This window comes from Zophobas morio, unplaced genomic scaffold (genome assembly GCF_036711695.1).
Source record: "Zophobas morio isolate AGI-343-1 ecotype UQ-CSIRO unplaced genomic scaffold, CSIRO_AGI_Zmor_V1 ptg000028l, whole genome shotgun sequence".
Classification (NCBI taxonomy): Eukaryota; Metazoa; Arthropoda; class Insecta; order Coleoptera; family Tenebrionidae; genus Zophobas; species Zophobas morio.
The window spans coordinates 1,193,152-1,217,892 of NW_026972133.1; the positions used below are offsets into that span (position 1 = coordinate 1,193,152).

Sequence of the window (24,741 nt, forward strand, 5' to 3'; positions counted from 1 at the left end):
AACCTGTCCAAAAATACAGTGTGTTACATTTTTATCAATGCGAGCGCGTTAGTTGTGCGAGTCTCGCAGATAACGGGTGTTAAGTGTCGTGATAACTGAAACAAAAACAGAAAACATTGGAGATAAGCGGGACCAGCGTTGATCATCTGCCGGCTAACTTCGGTAAGTCGGACCTAACCTAAATCCGGGTCGGTTGGGCCGTGCGAATTTTCAAAACCGGCGTCTTCGGGGGCCCGTTGAGGTTAAGTCGGTGTGTCAGTGGTGACACGCGTTGTCATTAATGACAATCTGACGTGTCTTGATCGATTAAACACGTGAGCGTGTGCACCCATCATGGTATTATTTACGCCGACTTGAGGTAAACGAACTCCTTGACCTAGCCCATTTGCGGCGAAGATTGCCATGCCAGCCCCTATGCTCTCAATTGGTTTTAAAATAGGAAATTCTTAATTTACGGCTTATTTTCATGGAGCAAAGTCCAAGGGTCGCTCCTGAATTACACACAAATTACCCAGTTGTCACTCGAAATTAATATTTAGTGAGAGGAGCGCTGTTATTTTCCTAGAGGTCTGGGTCAAAGGAAAGGATATTAATTCGTGACCTCATTTGCACAGAGCGGGGTGAATTACGGATTCCCTCTAGTGGCGGGTTTGATAAGTTGCGGGGGTTGGCAAACTGTGCTTTGGGATTTGCGTAGGTGATAATTTGAGAACCGGTTTCGTCAAGGTGGACGAGGTGTTGTTTGTTTTGAAGGTGAGGAATTTTAGCAAATGGTCAGTTTTGTTTGTGAGAAGTTTTCCACGTGGCTATATTGAAAATGAAAAAAATGCAGCTGGTTCCGGTTGAAGAATTTGTTGTGGTACCACTGTCAACCAAAATTCCCATTAGAAAGTGTTTATAAATGGGGTTTCACAGTGATTTATGGTTAATATGTGGCTTTTTCACCATCCGGTGACATTTCGACTGATTAACTTGAGTTATTTACATATGTGACTTTATTACCCACAAATTGCAATAATTTTTACTGCCTGTTTATCACCCATCTAATAAAAACAGTTATTTGAATTGCAAAGACATACGTGCGAACCCACCACGTGAGTTAAAGCTACTTTTACCCCGTGTTGCCTACAAGATTTTCTGTATTAGAATGCAGAATGGCGAATTTGTCGATATCCTGTCGACGCATCAGGTGATGTTTTAACGTGAGTAACTAATGTCGTGTTTGCCTACTATCTGATCATTATTCAGCTAACCGAAAAAGTACATACATATTTACATATACATAATTATATACGTGTATTATTCTCGGTGTTTTCTGTCAGTCTTCAAATTTAAATGATCGCGCATGCGCAAGACTGGAAGGCGGGCAACAAATCAGGGATTCACCGGACACTAACCAATCAGTAACTGCCACGTTTTAAAAAACAGACCATTGCACAATCGCACCAATTTGCATAAATTCTGCTAAAAATATGTGGGAGGTTGTGAGGTCATTTTACACTTAAACAATTAACGGGCACTTAAAAAGCAAATACTTTCGGTATCAGTCCATTAAAAAGGCCATGAATGGCGATTTCGATAAGCGAAATTTTCCAACTCATCTCTACGGTTTCAATAATATCAAAATAGGTCACCGGGTGCTCAAACCTCTCACCTGCTGAATCACATTATCGAAAAGATCTACATCGGAATTATTTGCCATTTGAGATTGCACAAGTCCTCGAGTACCAAGAAACCAAATATAAATAACCCATTGTTTTAATTTAGTGGCATACACGACCTAAAAACCTGAGATTTACACGCTTCTGGTTTGTGAGACCGGGTCGAAAGTACGAAGTCGTTGACACTCGAAACTATGGCATTTGTGGAAATTGTCAAGCCGGTCTTCGGAAATCGTCAGTTTGCAGTTTATTGTGCGATTTTCCGCTTGCCGCACCGTTAATCGTGCGATGAATTCGATTCCAGTCATTAATTCGAAAAGAATGCCACAGATGAACTCTTCACCATCTGTTCACCCACGGTCTGGTTTGCAAATGACTGCCATTGAAATAATTATCACTCGATGAGCATGGATGTTCCCATTCATTAACCAACATACCGAGCGAAACCCCAAATCCCACCCGATTGCCCATAAATTATTGATAAGTGATAGCGGTTATCGAGGCGGTGATTGATAGACCATAAAAAAGAAATTAAAAATCACAACTGGGAGTAAACGTGAATGTTTATCGGCACGAAAGGTCGTTAGTAACGGTACGGATGCACTTAAGACTTTCGAATTTTTAAGATAGTGGCGTTGCTAAGCAGGTTTTGGTACTAGTTTACGATTTTTGTTGATAAAAACTAGCACACCTCGTCCAGTCAAACATTTAAATTAAGTAATAGAGCAGAACTGCACTTAATTATGCTTTGAATTAATGAAACGTTACCTTAAAGAACGAAGAAAAAAAAACATTCTTTCAACCGTAAGTTTTGACATAAATTACACATTTGCATTTTTCGCAAGGTACAATTTGATTGTGATTGCTAAATTGTAGCAATCAAACTTTGAAATTGCAGTGTTTCGAGTCGAAGTTCAAGGTCGCTGCCAGTCCATACAATTAGGGTCATCGAGATGAGGATGGCAGAACTGGGACGCGTGTCGTCAAGGCTGCTTTAAACACTGCTTTCGGGACTAATTAAAAATTAATTGTCGCGTTTCCGGTGTATTTTTCAATAATTTGACGGTTTTGTTTGTGTCAAGTTGTGTCAGGATCAGGAGTTAAGGTCGCGTGGCGAAGGACGCGGCTAATTTAAGACATACCTATACCCGGTGTTTCAGGTTTTTTGGTTGGAAATTTCGGGAATGTTTAGGCGGCTGCGAAAAATGTGGGCGTGGTTGCTGGTTCGAATGTGCAGCTAATAAATTGATTTTTTAATAGCACATTTTTAAAAATGTTATCGTTTATTGGTTACGGTGAATGAAAAATGATATCAGTGTCGCTAATTTGTAATTACCGTGGAAGTAAATGAGTCGTGAAATGCGGAAAGTGTTAAATTAATTGAGCGTGTTTTTTATGAATAATAACTGAAGCTAAACGAATTGCATTTCCGATTTTTTTTATTACGTAATGCAGCAACTGTTCAGAAGTTGTCGGTGCAAGTCAGTTTCATGGTGTGAATCAATAATTAAAAACAAAATTCGGTGACTGGGTCTGCAATTTTTCAGCGGAAACTAGGGCTTCTGGCGTTTGAGTTGGTGGTAGAACGTACAATTTTAAGTATCTGATTTATGCGTTTCATCAACGAAATACATTACATTAAGTATTTCCTCTGTTTTGAAGAGCTCGTCTACACATACGGAATTTAAATTAGTTTGTCTTACGTCCGCTACAACTCCAGTCGAAAGTGTTATCAAAAAAATAATAATAATAAAACCTGAAGAATTGGTCCTCGACGTTTCGTAGCTCCTAGAATTTAAAAAGTGGGACTTCTGTTTCCGAGTGACTGTTGTGAAATTTGAGACGTATTTTAGGAGTTGCAAAACGCTAATCAAAAATTGTTTTATCGTCCCCACCTCAAAATTTTGTTAAGTAAATCCAATTTATATTTATTCTTATTTATAAATCCACTTTTATTTTGGACATCGGTGCTCACAACAGGATAGTTTAGTTTAGATTCTAAAAAGATACTGCGAACAATTTTATTAAAACTCATTTTAAAGTAAATTTAGAAACCTAATAAACTACAAGGTGTATTTAAAAATGTAATTTTTGTGAGATTTGACAGAGAATCTCAGAAACTAGTGGACCGATTGTGGTCAAATTTGAGGAATATATTATCAATGTCGTGTTATTGTGATGTAAATTTATAAAATAACGTACTCCTGTAAGTGTGGTTTATGAATCCACTTCGATTTTGTTTGCTATTCTAGTATTTTTAATGTTTAAACCGTTTTGTTTTTTTGGTCAACCTGTTTGATGGACTTAACTGTATTAAGGTATAAACTGTCGAAGTTAAGCATGTATTGATAATATATGGAGAAAGGAAGTGGGCGGAGATAAGTTATTAGCTTTTTTCTACAGCCTTACTAGCAAGCAAAAGCCCCGCCCACCCACCCCCCTCATGATTCAAATGACCACTTTTAATATTGTTGATTAATGACAACGTTATTATATTATTGAATCTCGGGTAATTCTGTTACACTCTATAAGAAAATAGATACATTGTAAATAAAATATCTACAAATTATTCGGCTAGTGTTAAATAAGCATCCCATACGTTGGATTTATATTTAAAACGCAATATTACTGATGCTCCTCCCACTCGCACAAGCCCGACCTTAATACATCGTTTCATTGGCCGGAGAATTGGGGCGGTGTTTACAATTGTACCTCTTTGTGTCTATTTCATGTTATTTTTAAACATTTCGATGTAAACGCTAAGGCAACGTCGTTTTTCCAAGAAAAATAAAAATTTGATAAATAAAGTCCCAAGTTCTAGTATTTGTTAACGTAAAATGTAACTTTCTTCTCAGAGCCAATAAAAGAAATTATCAAAACAAAGGAGGGGCGGGTGGGCGGGGCCACTTTTTTTTATTTACATCTTAGATTCTGCCGCTTGTCAAATCAAAATTCAAATCCTGTTAACAGTAAATGCAATAAGTCAGTGAAATGGAGGAAGGAGGTGGGCGGAGCTAAGTTTAGCTTTTTTCTAGTCTTATAAGTTATAAGCAGGGGCGGCTGGTCAGGGGCGGCAGGGTCGGCCACGCCGTACCAGTCATTTTAAAATACTTAGTAAGCGTTGAAATTAGAAAATAAAAAAAGAAATAAAGTTTGAATGTACGTTAGGATAGATCATATATATTAAAAACATATTTTATTATATTGTAGGTACAAAATAAAGCATTTGTTGCTAATTTTAAATGCTGATAAACACGCTTTGCCGGCGAGATTTCGGCAAGCCGTACCCAGGAATGCATTATACTCGATGTTTCGACTTCGTAGCAGCTTACGGTTTCATCGTTCTCTTTGTCTAGTACACTGTAGTAGACAAAGACCTGGCGGAACGTATGTTGTGCCAGGTCCGGCGAAATCCTCCTTCGCCGTACCCAGCAACGCGAATTTAGTTTTTAAAACGCTTAATATTTAAGATAGCTAACCAAATTACAAAACAATAACGGCTTCGATGTTCTTCAGTGCATACTATTTTTTTTTAATAATAATTGTCGATTTAATACATTTTTCTGTGTATGAATAATAAACGAAAAAAATTACATTAAATTATCTAAAATTTTATTTTTCGTACATAACTTAGCTACAACATAAATGCGCTTTTTCTGTATTTTTAGCATCTAAGCGTTTTCAGATATTTCAGAAACGAATTTAAAGTTTTAAATCATTTTAATTTTTCAATTATTCAATTAATTTATTTGACAATTTGTCATATACATTAAAAAAAAATAAATGTAAATGAAGATAGTTAACAGTTGGTACTTTTATTATTACTTTTTTTATATTTTTTAACTGCATGTCATTATTTAATTATTATTATTTAATTGTGGATGTCCGGGGTCGGCAAGCCGTATAGCCGCCGGTCGACGCGGAACTCAGTAAAAATAATGTTTTCGGTGGTTCTCAATTAATGATAAAGCAGAACAAGTAGAATTAAGGATTAATAGTATTTGGAATCAAACTAACATTGTCAATTTCCTATAAAAAATTATTTTAACAGGTCGAAACATTTGAGATGTTTTGTACATCCTGGCACGTAAAATGTCAGTGGTTAATGAGTAGCAGCCATACATTACGAAAATATATAACACCAAGGTGTAGACTCAAAATATTTGGCCGACCCGAAATTTTGACCCACCAGCCGCCACTGGTTATAAGCAAATAATAACCCCGCCCACCCACCCGTTTCTTGATTCTAATGACTACTCTTAATATTGTTCACTAATAACAACATTATTATATTATTGAATTTTGGATAATTCTGTTAAACTCTATGAGAAAATAGATAAATTGTAAATAAAATATCTAGAAATTATTCGGCTGGTGTTAAATAAGCATCCCATATCTGAGAATTTAAAAAGCAAGATTAATGATGCTCCTCCCACTCGCACGAGCCCCGCCTTAAATCATTTCATTAGCCGGAGAATTGGGGCGGGGCTTACAATTGTAGCTCATTGTGTCTATTTTATATGATTTTTAAACATTTCGATGTAAACGCTAGGCAAAGTCGTTTTTCCAAGAAAAATGAAAATTTTATAAAGAAAGTCCCAAATTCTAGTATTTGTTAATGTAAAATGTAACTTTCTTTTCAGAGCTAATAAAATTAATTATCAAAACAAAAGAGGGGCGGGTGGATGGGGCCACTTTTTACTTTGATTTAAATCTTAAGAGTTCACCGCTTGTCACATCAAGATTCGAATTTTTTAACAGTTAATAAAATTAGTCGGTGAAATGGAGGAAGTAGGTGGGCGGAGCTAAGTTTAGCTTTTTTATACGGTCGTATAAGTTATAAGCAAGTAATAGCCCCGCCCACCCACCCCTCTCTTGATTCTAGGACCACTCTTAATATTGTTAACTAATGACAACATTATTATATTATTGATTCTCGGGTAATTCTGTTAAACTCTATAAGAAAATCGATAAATGGTAAATAAAACATCTAGAAATTATTCGGCTGGTGTTAAATAAGCATCCCATACGTGAGAATTATATTTGAAACGCAATATTAATGATGCTCCTCCCACTGGCACGGGCCCCACCTTAATAAACCTTTTCATTGGCCGGAGAATTGGGGCGGGGTTTAAAATTGTGTCTCATTGTGTCTATTTTACATACTTTTTAGACATTTCGATGTAAACGCTGATGGCAAAGTCGTTTTTCGATTAAAAATCAAAATTTTATAAAAAAATCTAGTCCTAAATTCTATTATTTGTCAACGTAAAATGTAACTTTCTGCTCATAGCCAATAAAATAAGTTATCAAAAGAAGGGACGGGTGGGTGGGTGGGGCATTTTTTACTTTTATTTAAATTTTAGATTCTACAGGTTGTCGAATATAAGGCGGTGAAATGGAGGAAGGAGGTGGGCGGAGCTAAGTTTAGTTTTTTTCTACAGTCTTATAAGCAAGTAATGGCCCCGCCCACCCACCCCTCTCTTGATTCTACTGACTACTCTTAATATTGTTAACTAATGACAATATATTACATTATTGAATCTCGGATAATTCTGTTAAACTATGAGAAAGTAGATAAATTGTAAATAAAATATTTAGAAATTATTCGGCTAGTGTTAAAAAATTGGTCTAAAGAGTTTAGACAGTACTTCCCTCGCTGTCGGAAACTTGACGACTGCATGCCTATTGTGTTTTTTTTCTCATTACATTTTTGTAGTGGGAATTTAAAAAAAAATTGTGATGACGTCATCAACATTTTTGCAAGGGCACGTATATCAGTTGGGATAGATGTAGTGTAATACTATGAATAAAATTATTGTATTCCCAAATTTTCGGGAAAATGAATTGGGTCGTTTTGAATATTGATTTCTTATAATCAATAAAATAACGAAACAATTTACTCAGGTATACGGCGCCTTTTTTTGAACCACCTTTTAAGAAAATCTAAAAAATATGAATGGAATGATATATCACAAGTACAAACTCATCATATTTTTTGCATTTTAGATAGGATTTATTCAGCAAAATTTAAGGGTGACGTCATCAATTTTTTTAGGAGGGATGAACAAATACATTTTGATCAAAAATTTACCATGCTTATGATAATTTTAAAATATCTTCAAGATTTCGAAGCATTCGGTTTTGTAGTTCCTGAGTAAATGAGTAAAATAAATTTACGCTTTCATTTATTTTCTTTAATCACCCTGTATATGCAAATCCAAAAAATATGAATGGAGTGATAGATCACAAGTACAGACTGATCATATTTTGTACATTTTAGATATGATTTATTCGGCAAATTTTCGAGCTGACGTCATCAAGTTTTTGGAGGGGATAAGCAAATATATTTTGACTAAACATTTATTATGCTCTTTATAACCTTAAAACATCTGCAAGATGTCAGAGCATTCCGTTTTGTAGTTCCTGATTAAATCAATAAAATATATTTACGCATTCATTAATTTTTTTGAGTCACCCTGTATATGCAAATCGAAAAAATTTGAATGGAATGATAAATGACAAGTACAGACTCATCATATTTTGTACATTTTAGATATGATTTATTCGGCAAACTTTCGAGCTGACGTCATCAAGTTTTTGGAGGGGATAAGCAAATATATTTTGACTAAACATTTATTATGCTCTTTATGACCTTAAAACATCTGCAAGATTTCAGAGCATTCGGTTTTGTAGTTCCTGATTAAATCAATAAAATATATTTACGCATTCATTAATTTTTTTGAGTCACCCTGTATATGCAAATCCAAAAAATATGAATGGAGTGATAAATTACAAGTACAGACTCATCATATTTTTACAGTTTGGATAGGATTTATTCGGCAAACTTTCGAGCTGACGTCATCAATTTTTTGGAGGGGATAAGCAAATATATTTTGACTAAACATTTATTATGCTCTTTATAACCTTAAAACATCTGCAAGATTTCAAAGCATTCGGTTTTGTAGTTTCTGAGTAAATCAGTAAAATAAATTTACGCATTCATTAATTTTTTTGAGTCACCCTGTATATGCAAATTCAAAAAATATGAATGGAGTGATAGATCACAAGTACAGACTCATCATATTTTGTACATTTTAGATATGATTTATTCCACAAACTTTTGAGCTGACGTCATCAAGTTTTTGGAGGGGATAAGCAAATATTTTTTGACTAAAGATTTATGATGCTCTTTATAGCCTTAAAACATCTGCAACATTTCAAAGCATTCTGGTTAGCAGATTAAAAATTAAATTTCAAAATGTTGTTTTATAATTTTGATTTTTTTTCCAAAAATCTGGACGTTTCGGGTGAAAAGTCGATTCAGAGTTGTAAACTACATGTGTAGGACTATGTTATTTTATACAATTGAAAACCCATTTACTATGTAGAATTTTGAAGTGACGTCATCGCATTAGTGGTGGGGATGATTAGACAAATTTTGGTTAGCGTTTTACCATGTACATGATATTCTTAATATAAGTACAAAATTTCACAACAATCGGTCGAGTACTTTCGGAGATTATCTGTCTAATAAAAATCCGGGACGGCAGACGGACGGACAGACGGACGGACAGACGGACAGACGGACAGACAGACGGAAATGGGAGACCTATTTCTTCGTCTTCTAGGGGTCATGAAAGATCGAGAAAACGTAAAAGTAGAGAGTCGACCGACGGACTCGATTACAATACTTCCTTTGCTTACGCTCGGGAAGTAAAAAGCATCCAATTCGTGAGAATTATATTTGAAACGCAATATTAATGATGCTCCTCCCACTCTCACAAGCCCCACCTCAATAAATCGTTTCATTGGCCGGAGAATTGGGGCGGGGTTTAAAATTGTGTCTCATTGTGTCTATTTTATATATATTTTAGGCATTTCTATGTAAACGCTGATGGCTTCGTTTTTCGAATGAAAAAAATTAAGTCTTAATTTCTATTATTAGTCAATGTAAAATGTAACTTTCTTCTCAGAGCCAATAAAATAAATTATCAAAACAAAGGAGGGGCGGGTGGGTGGGGCGGGCCATTTTTTACTTTGATTTAAATCTGAGATTCTACCGCTTGTCAAATCAAAATTCAAATCCCTTTAACAGTTAATAAAATAAGTCACTGAAATGGAGGAAGTAGGTGGGCGGAGCTAGTTTAGCTTCTTCTGCAGTCTATAAGTTATAATCAAGTAGTAGCCCCGCCCACCCACCCCTTCTTTATTCTAGTGACTACTCTTAATATTGTTAACCAATGACAACATTATTACATTATTGAATCGCGGCTAATTCTGTTAAAACTCTATGTGAAAATAGATAAATTGTAAATAAAGGACTCAAGAAATTATTCGGCTGGTATTAAATAAGCATCCCAAACGTGACAATTATATTTGAAACGCAATATTACTGATGCTCCTCCCACTCTCACGAGCCCCACCTCAATAAATTGGCCGGAGAATTGGGGCGGGGTTTAAAAATTGTATCTCATTGTGTCTATTTCACATACTTTTTAAACATTTCGATGTAAACGCTGAGGGCAACGTCGTTTTTTGAATAAAAATCACAATTTTATTAAAAAGATCAAGTCCTAAATTCTATTTTTGTCGATTTAAAATGTAACTTTCGTGTCAGAGCCAATAAAATGAATTATCAAAACAAAGGAGGAGCGGGTGGGTGGGGCCACTTTTTACTTGGATTTAAATCTTAATTCTAACGCTTGTCAAATCAAAATTCAAATCCTGGTTACAGTAAATGAAATCAGTCGGTGAAATGGAGGAGGGAGGTGGGCGGAGCTTAGTTTAGCTTTTTTTTTACAGTCTTATATATAAGCAAGTAATAGCCCCGCCCACTAGCACGAGCCCCGCCTTAATAAATCATTTCATTGGCCGGAGAATTGGGGCGGTGTTTACAATTGCACCTCGTTGTGTCTATTTTATATCAGTTTTAAACATTTCGATGTAAACGCTGATGGCAAAGTCGTTTTTCGAATAAAAATCAAAATTTTATAAAAAAAAATCAAGTCTTAAATTGTACTATTTGTCAATGTAAAATGTAACTTTCTTTTCAGAGCCAATAAAATGAATTATCAAAACAAAGGAGGGGCGGGTGGGTGGGGCCACTTTTTACTTTGATTTAAAACTTTCTATCGCGTTCTTTTCACATTAATTCAAGTACTTCTGAAATTACAAATTAAATTACCATTTCTGTAAAGCAACTTTTGTAATTCTTATACCTTACATAACATTTTGTTAACGACATCCTGTATAATTTTGCTCAGAGTTTTTAAATTACGACTTGACATTTATTGATATTGCGATAGGAGAGAACACGATAATTTTGTAAAATTTAAAGTGTATTGTGTTACACTTCGTTTACTTTCGTGCGGTGACGTTTTATTAATTCAAAGCGTGTAAATTAGTTGGTAATTTTGCAATTTTGTAATTTTTCTGCAGTGGCAGTTTTTACAGAAATACGTATTACAGGAAAATTATTGCAAATTTCAAGTTTCGAAACTTCAGCTTGTCAAGGTAAATGAGGTGTAAAAATTGATGATGCATGACATTTTTCAGCTATCAGTTAAACAATACAAAAAATCCAGAATGCATCAATAGTGCATTATCGCAGATTTGATGCACTCACACTTTTTTGTCCGTCAGAATGACATTTTTCGAAAGCCGGTTACAAACCCACGAAAACGAAAATCATCACCTAACCACACTCCTCTGGAAATGATTCACCGCCTTCTCAGACGTTTGTTGTGGTAACAATTTTCAACCTTTGCTTCCCCATTTCCTCCAACTCCGATCCAAGTCCGCCGAGTTTCAAGTATCATGGGTCGCACTACAATTTTTATCACCGCTATCATGTGATAACAGCGGGTTTATTTGAAGCCGGTGTACCTGAACCTGCCAGTGATTTCCGAATTCCGACCAGTGCTAGTGCGAATCGCCGCTGCAAAGTGATCAAGTGAGTTTTCCACAAAAAGCGTCACGTGGCAGAAAATAAGCCTCATTATTTTCCATAAATAATTGATCGCCGTTCCTTTCCTCAACCTTCGTCGCCGCTTTTTTGCAATTCGTGTACAAACAGTCCCATTCACACGAGTCCCACGAGCAGTGCGTGATGGTACTTCGCTGTGCTTCTCCGTGATTTTAGCTGTTTTCACAAGGCCGCGCAATTATCTCCAGTTCAAAGTCCCAATTTCTCAAATTAAGGTAAACTGCGGTTACGTAAGTCCTCGCAGCCCAAAACACTTGAAACGCAAACGCGATTTATTTTCGTTGCGTGTTGTTCGGCGTACAATCGACCTCCGCATTGACGACGGCCCGATTCACACGCTGCGAAATAGTAAATACCGCCAAGGGCGTGTAAAATTAGCCGACCTACCCGAAACTGTAACAATCGCAATCGCAAACAGCTCGCTACGTCAGCGTCGGCTGATCGATGGGTGCAAATATTTGGACTGCAGCGAAATTGGACGTTTACGTAAGGACGACTGTCGAGACGCTGCACTGTTGATAATTTATTTTTTTAGTTGTACGATTTGTTTTCTTTGGTTTGTTCGCTGTTTTGATTTGTTTGTTGTGTTTACAGAGTGTTGTGTGCTCAACGAGATGTTTGTAGACGACAAGGCGTGAGTATTGCAAAGAATTGCACGGCATGTTGTCTGTTACACTATACAGCATGTTCACTTTTCTGTGCCCTCTTGTCTCAGCTTGAGCCACAATGACTGTTTTTTATTTTTATTTTTTATTTTTTCATAGGTTATGTTTTCTTGTGCTTGTTTTGACAGATCGCCAGTGTGATACCGGCTTTACAATACTTTGCGCAACAGTCGGATAAGGATTAAAATCCATTGTCACTTAGATAACTGGACCAAAAATAATAGTAATTATTTTTTAAACGCGTGCTGAATAACATTCCACTTAAAAAAAAACCCGTTCGAGAATACCTTGTAGCAAGATATAATTTCTTTATTTACTCGATTATTGTTATAATTATTAGTTTGAACTTATACCTGTTTTATTAACAGTTGGGTTTGGTGTGGAACTGGTTTTATATAAAAGTATGTTATCTGCTACATGACAAACACGACCTTCATTAATTCTTCAACTGGTTTCGGCGCCAGTTCTTTGTGTAACCTGCGGTCAACTACCACGAAGATACCGGTAGTTGGTATATTAGAACCGTCAACAACGAATCTAGCGTTGTTATTGGTTGGACAAAACGTGTCATGAAGATTGACTGGGTCAATTAAGCTCTCCATGCCACTTTCACGTGATTATTTAAATTGGTTAGGTTGTACCATTCCGCGTTTACAAAAAATCGAAGTCGACTTCATGACTTTTTCAATGGGACACCCGATATGTGGTTTATTAATTGTTTGTTTTAAAAAGTTGATGACGTCATCTCAAAATTTTGCAAAGTCAGTCTCACTTGAAATGTGCTGATTAGTGTGCAAGTTTTTGAACAAATCATATTTTACAGAACTGTTTATACAGGATGTCCTAAAGAATACAGTAATGTTGTTTTATTCTGATTTTTAGTTAATAATTCACCCTTATTAGGGCTTGTTGAATTGATTGTGCTTCAGATGCGAGGGAAGTTCCGGCTAATCAATCTTAGAGCAATTTTTAAAATTTGTGTTGGTTTTTATTAAATAATGTTTAGTGCTTTAGATTTTCAAATTTTTAATTTTTCTTGCATTAAATCGCAATTGTTCTCATAGAAAAAAATTATAGTGTGAAAATCTTACATTTTTTTTTATAAACTAATTTTAAAAAGCGGTTTTTCAATTTGAAGTTGTTTCTATTTTTCTTTTTTCAATTTTTCGATTTTTCCGGTACTTGACTTTTCATTTTTCAATTGGCGATTTAAAATTTTTTTATTTTTAAATTTTTTGTATCTTCAAATTTCCGATTTGCAGTGTTTAGATTTTACAATTTTTCGACTTTTCTACTTGTAGATTTTAGTTTTTATTTTTGGATTCCCCCATTTTTTGATTTTTGGATTATCCAATTTTCGATTTTGAAATTTTGTATTTGCAATTTTTTTATTTTTAATTTTTCCATCTTTCAGTTTCAGTTTCGTGATTTTCTATTTTAGAATTTTTAATTTCTGGATTTGCAATTTTTCGATTTTTTCAAATTTTGGATACATATGTATTTTTGTTTCTCTTTATTTTTTCGATTTGCAATTTTTAGTTTTTACAATTTTTAGATGTTATTTATCATTTGTAAATTTTTCGATTTTTCAATTTTTATTTTTAATTTTTCATTTTTAAATTTTTGGTAACTTTTTACAGTTTACAGTTTTCGAGTTTTCAATTTCTAGAGATTATTTTTCGTTTTCAAATTTCCCCATTTTTCTATTGTCCATTTTTTCAGTTTAGTTTCTCAATTTTTTATATCATTAATTTTTTAATTTTTCGATTTACAATTTTTTGTGGTTTTAATTACAAATTTTTCAGTTTTTCGATTTTTTGGTTACTCGATTGTAAAATTTTTTCGATTTTTAATTTTTTTTTATTTCTCGTTTCTAAATTTTTTGATTTTTCATATTTCAATTTCTCGATTTTTCTTTACTCAATTTTTCGAATTTTCTGTTCACAATTTTTTCATGTTTCAATTTATAGATTTAATTTTTTGTTTTTAAATTTCCCCATTTTTCAGTTTTTTTATTTTCCCATTTTTCGATTATCAATTTTTCTATTTGCAATTTTTCGATTTCTCGATTTTTCGATTTGAAACCTTTCGAGAATTTTTAATTCTTCGAGTTTTCAATCTCTAGAAGTTATTTTTTGTTTTTAAGTTTCTCCATTTTTCAATTTTTCAGTTTCAGTTTCTCGATTTTATGTTACTGATTTTTTAATTTTTCGATTTACAATTTTTCGAGGTTTTATATAAATTTTTCAGTTTTTCTTTTGTTCCATTATTCGATTTGCAATCTTTCGGTTCTTCAAATTCCAAATATTTTGGTTTTTATTTTTAAAATTTTTCCATTTTTCATCTTCCGGGTTTTGTTTTTCGTTTCTAAATTTTTTGATTTTTCATTTTTTCAGTTTCTCATTTTTTCCATTTTTCGTTTTTTTTTTTCAATTGTCCTATTTTTCCGTTCACAATTTTTCCATTTTCAATGTTTCAGTTTCTAGATTTCATTTTTCGTTTTTAAATTTCCCCATTATTCAGTTTTTGATTTTCCAATTTTTCGATTGTCAGTTTTTTTCTATTTGTAAATTTTCGATTGTTGATTTTACCTCTTTCAGGTTGTAGATTTTTCAGATTTTCGGATTTTAATTGTCCATCTTTCAGTTAAATTTTTCAGTTTCAGTTTCGCAATTTTATTTTAAATTCCTGATTTGCAATTTTTCGAGTTATTACCTATAAATTTTTCAGTTTTTCGGTTTTTCAATTATTACATATTCCATTTGCAATTTTTCAATTTTTGATTTTTAAAATTTTTGGAATTTTCAATTTTTCGTTTTTAAATTTTTTGTAACTTCAAATTTTCGATTTACAATTTTTCGAGTTTTGAATTACTAGAGTTTATTTTTGTTTGTAAATTTCCCCATTTTTCGATTTTCCAATTCTTCTAAATTTCAATTTTTCGATAGCTTTATTTCCCATCTTTTAATTACATTTTTCCGTTTCAGTTTCTCGATTTCATATTATTCATTTTAAAATTTTTCCATTTACAATTTGTCATGGTTTTAATGATAAATTTTCTAGTTTTTCGATTTTTCAGTTTTTCGTTTGTTCCATTTTCGGTTTACAATTTTTCGGTTTTTCAAATTCTAGAATTTTGATTTTTTTTTAATTTTTCGATTTTTTAGTTTGTCGATTGTAATTTTTTTTTGATTTTTCATCTGCTGGGTTTTATTTTTCGTTTCTAAATTTTTTGATTTTTCGTTTTTTCAGTTTCACAATTTTTCCATTTTTCGTTTTTTTTTTTCTCAATTGTCCGATTTTTCCGTTCACAATTTTTCCATTTTTAATTTTACGTCTTTCAAGTCGTAGATTTTTCAGTTTCTGGATTTTGTATTTTCAATGTTTCAATTTCTAAATTTCATTTTTCGTTTCTAAATTTCCCAGCTATTCGGTTTCTGATTTTTCGATTGTTGATTTTCCCTCTTTCAGGTCGTAGATTTTTCAGTTTCTCGATTTTCTAATTTCGATTTTCGAGCTGTCATTTATGTATAATTTTTTCAAATTTTCGATTTTTAATTTTCCATGTTTCAGTTAAATTTTTCAGTTTCAGTTTCGCGATTTTATTTTTTAATTCCTGATTTGCAGTTTTTCGAGGTATCACCCTAAAATTTTTCAGTTTTTCGGTTTTTCAATTACATATTACACATTCAATTTGCAATTTTTCAATTTTTGATTTTTAAAATTTTTGGAATTTTAGATTTTTCGTTTTTAAATTTTTTGTAACTTCAAATTTTCGTTTTACAATTTTTCGAGTTTTCAATTAATAGAGTTTATTTTTTGTTTTTAAATTTCCCCATTTTTCGATTTTTCAATTCTTCCAATTTCCAATTTTTCTATATTTTTATTTTCCATCTTTTAATTACATTTTTCAGTTTCTCGATTTTATATTGTTCATTTTAAAATTTTTGATTTACAATTTTTCGTGGTTTTAATAATAATTTTTTTAGATTTTCGATTTTTCAGTTCTTCCTTTGTTCCACCATTTTTGGTTTTTATTTTTAAAATTTTTCGATTTTTTAGTTACCTATTCGATTGTAAAATTTTTTCGATTTTTCAATTTCTGAGTTTCATTTTTCGTTTCTAATTTTTTATTTTTCATTTTTTCAGTTTCTCAGTGTTTCCATTTTTAATTTTACGTCTTTCCAAGTCCTAGACTTTTCAGTTTCTCGATTTTATATTTTCCATATTTCAATTTCTAGATTTCATTTTTCGTTTTAAAATTGCTTCATTTTTCAGTTTTTTGATTTTTCAATTATTCGATTGTCAATTTTTCTATTTGAAATTTTCCAATTTTTGATTTTCCATCTTTCAGGTCGTAGATTTTTCAGTTTCCCGATTTTCTTTTTTCGATTAATTTTTCGATTTCGAGCTGTCAATTATGTATAATTTTTTCAGATGTTCGGTTTATGTTTTTCCATTTTTCAGTTACATTTTTCAGTTTCAGTTTTGCGATTTTATATTTTCCAATTTTTAATTTCTCGATTTACAATTTTTCGCGTTATGTCCGATAAATTCCTCATTTTTCAATTTTTTTTGTACAATTAGCTGTTCGATCAATTTTAGATACATATTTTTATTTCCCTTTTCCAAATTTTTCGATTTGCAATTCTTAGATTTTAGTATCTTTTGATTGTCCAATTTCTAGATTTTATTTTTCGTTCGTAAATTTTTCGATTTTTCAATTTTTGACTTTTAAAATTTTTCGATTTTTCAATTTTTCGTTTTTAAATTTTTTTAATTTAAAATTTTCGATTTACAATTTTTCGAGTTTTTAATTTCTAGAGTTTATTTTTTGTTTTTAAATTTACCTATTTTTCGATTTTCCAATTTTTCCAATTTTCAGATACATATTTTTATTTTCCATCTTTTAATTAGGCACATTTTCCAGTTTCGATTTACAATTTTTCGTGGTTTTAACGGTAAATTTTTTAGTTTTTTGATTTTTCAGTTTTTTGTTTGTTCCCTTTTCGATTTGCAGTTTTTCGATTTTTCAAATTCTAGATATTTTGATTTTTTTTTCAAAATTTTCGATTTTTAAGTTATTATTAAAGATTGAGAAACCGAGAAGTCGAAAAATCGAGAAATCGAAATAGATCAAAATCTAAAAATCGAAAAATTAAAATTTGAAAATTTGAAATATATGTATATGTATTGTGTATTGAAGTTAAAAAAAATTGAAAAATCAAGAAAACGAGAAATCGAAAAATCTAAAATTTAAGAAATCAAAAAATTACAATATCAAAAAATTCAAGGATCGAAAAATACCAAAACTGAAACATCGAAAAACCAAAATGTCCAAAAATTGAAAAATCAAAAACCTAAACATCGAAAAATTGAAGAATTGAATAAAAAAAAATCAAAATATCGAAAAATCTAAAAGTCGAAAAGGCATAAAATCGATAACTCGAAAAATCAAAAAATCGAAAATTTAGAAATGCCAAATATTGAAAAATCGGAAAGCTGAATGACCGTAAAACTGAAATATCGGAAAATAGACAAACCAAAAAATAAAAATATCGAGAAATCGCAAGTTCTAAAAGTAAAAAATCGAAAAATTGAAGAACTGAAAAATCGAAATCGAAACAAAACGAAAAAATAAAAAAGCGAGAAATCAAAAAACCATTCGATTGTAATTTTTTTTGTTTTTTCAGTTTCTGGGTTTTATTTTTCGTTTCTAAATTTTTTGATTTTTCATTTTTTCAGTTTCTCGATTTTTTCACTTTTCGATTTTTCTGTTCACAATTTAATTAATATGTTTGTAATTGAGTGTTTAAAGGTTAATATCCTCCATTCATTTAAATAAAAAATAAATAAAATTTTTCGATTTTTAATTCTACGTCACATGTCGTAACTTTTTCAGTTTCTCGATATTGTTTTCGATTTTCCAATTTCTAGATTTTATTTTTCGTTTGTAAATTTTTCGTTTTTAAATTTTTTATAACTTCAGACTTTCGATTTGCAATTTTTTGAGTTTTCAATTTCTAGAGATTATTTTTCATTTTTAAATTTCCCCATTTTTCGGTTTTCTAATTTTTCAATTTTCTATTTTTCGATATTTTAATTTCCCATCTTCCAATTAAATTTTTCAGCTTTTTCAGTTTCTCGATTTTTTATTATCGATCTTTTAATGTTTTTGAAGTTTTCCGATTTTTCATATTCTAGATGCCTTGGTTTTTCTTTTTAAAATTTTTCGAATTTCTGTTAGTACATTGTACAATTTTTTAATTTTACGCTTTTCAAGTCGTAAATTTTTCAGTTTCTCGATTTTATGTTTTCGATTTCACAAGTTTTCGATTTTTTATTTTCTAGATTTCATTATTCGATTTTAGATTTCCCCATTTTTAAATTTTTCGATTTTTTCTTTGCTCAATTATTTGATTTGGAAGTTTCGATTTCTGTATTTCTAGATCTTTTTCAATTTCTAGAGTTTATTTTTCTTTTGTAAAATTTTTCGAATTATCAATTTGTGATTTTTTGATTTTTCGATTTTCAGTTTTTCATTTTTTCGGTGGTTATTTAATTTGCAGTTCTTCGATCTCGTAAATTCTAGATATTTTTATTTTGCGATTTAGCAATTTTTCCATTTTTCAATTATTCTATTTTACAGTTTTTTGTTTGTTCAATTAATCGATTTGCAATTTTTCAATTTTCAGTTTTCTGATTTTTAATTTTCCACCTTATTTCTCAGTTTCCCGAATTTATATTTTCGATTTATCAGTTTTTCGAGTCGCCAATGTTAAATTTTTCGATCTTTCGTTTCGGCATTTATTCAATTAACAATTTTTCGTTTTAAAATTTTTTGAATATGTATTCAAATTTTCGATTTGCAACTTTTCCAGTTTTATAATTTCAATCCTTTAATACGTTGATTTTTCAGATTCTCGATTTTCTCGAGTCGTCAGTTAAAAATCATTCAATTTTTCGATTTTTGACCTTTAAATTTTCGATTTTTCAATATCTAGATATTTTTCTTTTTCAAGTTCCATTTTTCAATTAATCCATTTTACAACTTTTTCGATTTTCAGTTTCTAGGGTTCATTTTTCGTCCGCAAATTTTTCGATTTTTCAATTTTCGATTTTTTTTAATTTTTCGATGCCCAAAACTCCCCAAAAATACGAGATATTCAATCAAAAACGATCGTTCTAACAAGTACTGTTTTTTGTTTGTTTCGCCCGAATATATTTAAACTAAAACGGGTGTGCCATAACACGGCTTTCAATAAATTATCACTTGAACATATACAGGGTGTTGTTTTTTTAAATCGGAGAATTAATTCCCGTGTTCAAAATTCCTAACCTATCAAATTATAGAACACAGTTTTACCTAACTCATACTTCAATGCCAGTAAACGCTAATAGATAAGATACACAGGATATTTTTGCAACAGTGACAATTCAGTTGAATCCCAACATTTTAAATATGTATTACGAAACGCTATCTCGGTTGATTATATTTTATCACAAGTGTTTAGAATAAGTGAATTTCGTGATTACATCACGGCATAACGACAGCAAATAAAACCAAACTGCCGCGACTTTACTGACTAAATACTAAAAAACACAAAAATATATAGTTGGTTTCACACAATCTTCATAGATTGTAATAGTGTGAACTCATGTCGTCCTTGTACGTCAAGCTTTCATTAACAATAATGTTTCTAATATCAGTTCCCAAACCAAATACATATTTGTGTGCACCTTGCACCGCCTTAATAACCATTCAGTACAAAGTTCGTAGTGTGGAGGTTATAAAAATTTAATTATCTCCTGTACTATGTTTCACTAACTGCCACTTAAACCCAATGCTAAAACTACACGAAAGAATGAGAAAAATTATCACGGGTTTCCGGGTGGTGCTATCACGTTATCAGTCACCTACTCTTGACAATAATTTTTAAGGGCTTTAAGTGTCACTAACTTCGCGTTTAACGTCATAGATTGGATCCTTCCAATAAAAGTTAAAGCTTAATCATAAATACTTGGTAAAATGAACGATAACACGCGTACCAGATATCTATTTTTGTTTTGTTTCAAAATTAATATATTCTCACCCGTATTAATTTTTTATTTAAACACTCTCGCACTAATTGTTTGATTATCATACAATGACACTCAGTGCAATAATGTATGGCATTTCAATCACAGAAATGACGACTCCTCATCAACTTTCACATAATTCAGGTAAATATAAAAATCGAGTGGCACCACTCCATTGTCTCTAAAAATACTTCCATAATTTCCATCGGCGTCAACAATCGCACTATTTATTTTATTACGTTCCCTCGAATTATAATAATTTTTTTAGTCCTTGAAAATAATAACCCACCGACGATAATCACATATCCGTTTGTGATTACACAAACATCCCCGATCCGTGTAGACGAAAATTTCCAATCTGACCTTTCGCCACCCGATAAGAACGGGACTCCGACCACATGTCCTGATCCAGCATGTCTTCGCCTCATGCTTGCTTTCCAGAAGCCGCTTCAGAAGGGACCAGGTCAAAGTGTCGACGTTATCTGTAGTTTTTTAGAGAGGAGGGGTCGAGATAAAAACCAAGAACTTTTGTACTCCTATAATCAAACTCCAGCACGGTGTGTCTGTCGGGTCAATATCATCGTTATCGTGAGTTCGATTTATCGCTTAGTCCCACTCGCTCATTTGTTTAAGAAGTGTCGACCGGTGAGGTGGTGCTTTTCAGGTATTTTTTGCTCGAGGCTTTGGAGGAGAAAATCGGACATGTATTTAGGGTTAGTATTTTTTGTGGGATCAGTTTATCGGTGGATGTCACTCGAACGTCACTCATCCACATTAACCTCTACAATGGTCTAAATTCATCAGTTAGGAAAATGTTAACGAATCAGAGATAAAGGGACTTTCAGTCATCACGTTTCGGAAAAATTGCAAACATGATTTTGACGGTTTTGGAAAAATTTAAATATGCGTAAGTTGTTCATTTTTATTGTTTGGCGAGCGCGTGCAGAGTTTTTGTAAGATAAGGGGTCGGTTATCGGATTTTGTTTTTACGGAGTCTCGAGGACTTTCGGCGGAACAATAGAAATTGGATTTGTTTTGCGTAATTGTTTCGTGTTTTGTGGGTTATTACGCGTTGTGCTGTGTCAAGCATGCAATTGACGGTCTTGACCGTCGGACCTCTATTTTTTCCTTTATTTATTTGTGTGTGTTTATTTATTTATGCCTAATTGACTTAATGTGTCGTTACATAATAACAAGTCAACTAAGCTGAATCGGCAGAATTTGCGTTAAGTGTGGCTTGCACGGCTGCATTTTCGGCAAGCAAGGCTGGGCAACAACCAAATTAAGAATTATGAAGGCGCCAAAATGTAGCAATGCCGAGAATAATGTTTTAAGATTTGGCAATACAGAGGAAAATTCAAACAAAGGAACACAAATTTTATTGTCGGAAAAAAGAAAGCATCCTGAGATGACCCGATTTAAGCGATAATAAGATAAAGCATTTTTGAAAGTCCTCCAATACTTGAAAAGGATTTATTTTTATCCATTATCGGTGAAAATAGTTGTAACAACTAAATGTGTAGTGATAACAAAAAACATTGCATTTCAAACTAATTATTTCTAAAATCTTGCCCCTGGACCATGAAACAATATATTTTTGGAATCAGCACGTCGAAATCGTATGTATTAGAATTTTTTGGGGATTTTTAGACGACTTTTTCAAAGTGAAAGAGTTTATGAAAATTTCGGAATTTTCGGATCACCTGCCAAACTTGACTAAAGATATTTTCTTGTACATTTCGACCTGCAGAAGTTATTTTTGGCCACATTTCTTTGATGACTACCACCATTTTTCCAAAATTGTCCGTTGAAATATGACAGTTTTTTTGGATTAAAAGCAGCATGTTGAAATCTGTATCCCAGAATTTTTTGAGTATTTTCAGATAACTTTTTCAAAACCAAAATTTTATGAAAATTTCAGAATTTTTACTTCGAAACTTCAACAAACACATTTCTTGTACATTTCAAGCTCCAGAAGCTATTTTCGAATTCATTTCTTCCATAATAATTTTTACTCACCGAGCTTTTTCTTTTAAAATTTACGTTTTTCGATTGTTCGATTTCTAGTTTTTTGTTTTTAAAGACTTACCAATTTTGTTGTTCTCCGATTTTTCAATTATTCCGTGTTTGGAATTTTTTACTTTCGTAATTTTTAATTTTTGATTATTTAATTTTTTATTCGATTTTTCGGTTTTTAAATATTTTCATTTTTTCAGTTTTTTCATTTTTCAATGTGTATTTTTTAAATTTTACAATTTTTTGATTTTTCAACTTTTGGATCTTCCAATTTTTTGCTTTTTCAATATTTCAATTTTACATTGTTTTGACTTTTCAGGTTTTTTTGCTTTTTTTCGGTATTTGTTTTATTTCAACTCTGAATTTTCCAGTTGTTCAATTTTACGATTTCAATTTTCCTGTTTTATAATTTTTACACTTCCCAAGGTTTAGATGTTTTTATTTTTCCTTCCTTCAGTTTTTCCATTTTCAGTTTGCCGTTTCTACAATTTTTCAATTTTTCGACACGTTCATTAACTTTTTTGTTTCAATTTTGCAATATTTCTAATATTTTGAATTTTTTTTTAGTTTTTAATTTTTTCAATTTTTGACTTCAATTTCTCGATTATTAATTTTTCAGCCTTTTGATTTTTAATTTTTCGATTTTTCAATTTTGCATTTTTTGTTTTTCCGATTTTAGATGATTCGTTTTAATTTTTTTCTTTTGGACCTGTTCGTTTAATAAATTTTTCGATTTATTAGTTCGATTTTATTTTTTTTAGTTTTGACTTTTTGTTTTTTGATTTTTTCAATTTTTGAAAATCAACACGTCGAAATCTGCAGTTTTAGACAATTTTTTCAAAACCAAAGTTTTATGAAAATTTCAGAATTTCCGATCGCTTCACTAAATTTTTTTAAAAGATTACATTTCTAAAACAATTTTTGGATTAAAAAAACATACATTTCAGAATATTTTTAAAATCTTACTTCGGGATGAAAAAGACGCTATATTTTTAGAATCATTTTGTCGAAATCTGCATTTTAGAATTTTTTGAGGATTTTTAGAGAACTTTTTCAAAACCAAAATTTTATGAAAATTTCAGAATTTTCCGATTACCTCACTAATTTTTTTTTAATTGCATTTCTAAAATCCTGCCCCGAGAACATCAAAAACGCAATATTTTCGAAAATCAGCACGTCGAAATCTACATTCCAAAATTTGTAGACAATTTTTTCAAAACCAAAATTTTATGAAAATTTCCGATCTCATTTCTTCAACAACTCTCAAAATTTTTCCAGAATTGCCTATTGAAATAAGACAATTTTTTGGATCGTCCAAACTTAACTAAAAACATTTTCTTATACATTTGACCTCCAGAAGTTTTTTCGGCCCCATTTCTTCGATAACTCAATTTTTTTCCAGAATTGCATTTAAATAAGCCAATTTTTTGGATTACTTTTTCCAAATCAAAATTTTATGAAAATTTGAGAATTCTTCGAACACCACACTAATTTTTTTTAAAAATTGCATTTCTAAAATCCTGCTTGGAGATCATAAAAACGCAATATTTTCGAAAACCAGCACGTCGAAATCTGCATCCCTAAATTTTTAGACAATTTTTTCAAAACCAAAATTTTATGAGAATTTCCAAATTTTTTGACCCTCTTCTAAACTTAACTAAAAAACATTTTCTTGTCCTTTTTAACCCCAGAAGTTTTTTCGACCTCATTTCTTCGATAACTGAATATTTTTCTAGAATTGCCCATTGAACAAAGAAAATATTTTGGATTACTTTTTCAAAACCAAAATTTTATGAAAATTTCCAAATTTTTTTACCCTCTTCTAAAGTCAATTAAAAACATTTTCTTGTACATTTTGACCACCAGAAGTTTTTTCGGCTCCATTTCTTCGATAACTAAATTTTTTTTCCAAAATTGCATTTAAATAAGACAATTTTGTGAATAATTTTTTCAAAATAAAAATTTTATGAAAATTTGAGAATTCTTCGAACACCACACTAATTTTTTTTTTTAAATTGCATTTCTAAAATCCTGCTTCGAGAACATAAAAACGCAATATTTTCGAAAATCAGCAATTCGAAATCTACATCCCAGAATTTTTAGACAATTTTTCCAAAACCGAAAGTTTATGAAAATTTCTAACCTTAAAACTAAAAACATTTTCTTGTATATTTCGACTTCCAGAAGTTCTTTCGGCCTCATTTTTTCGGTAACTCCGGACATTTTTCAAAAATTGCCCATTGAAATAAGACCATTTTTGGGATTAAAAATAAATACATTTCAAACCGAATATTTCTAAAGCTTGCTCCGGGATGAAAAAGACGCTATATTT

The 24,741-nt window shown here is 31.6% G+C and overlaps 1 protein-coding gene across 8 annotated transcripts in view; it reads left to right on the forward strand.

Moving 5' to 3' along the window:
* Positions 1 to 52: 52 nt before the first annotated feature.
* Positions 53 to 24,741, forward strand: part of Acsl (Acyl-CoA synthetase long-chain) — a 51,540-nt gene continuing 26,851 nt past the window's right edge. For 2 of the 8 annotated variants that reach the window (XM_064066483.1, XM_064066484.1), the window contains exon 1: positions 20,805 to 21,106. In XM_064066483.1, the coding sequence (XP_063922553.1) occupies positions 20,820 to 21,106 (287 nt within the window). In that variant the 5' untranslated portion in view covers positions 20,805 to 20,819. Of the gene's footprint in view, positions 163 to 11,538; positions 11,617 to 11,769; positions 11,865 to 12,243; positions 12,284 to 20,509; positions 21,107 to 21,185; positions 21,301 to 24,741 lie in introns of those variants that run through there. The other 6 variants (XM_064066486.1, XM_064066487.1, XM_064066488.1 and 3 more) reach the window with 6 other exon arrangements.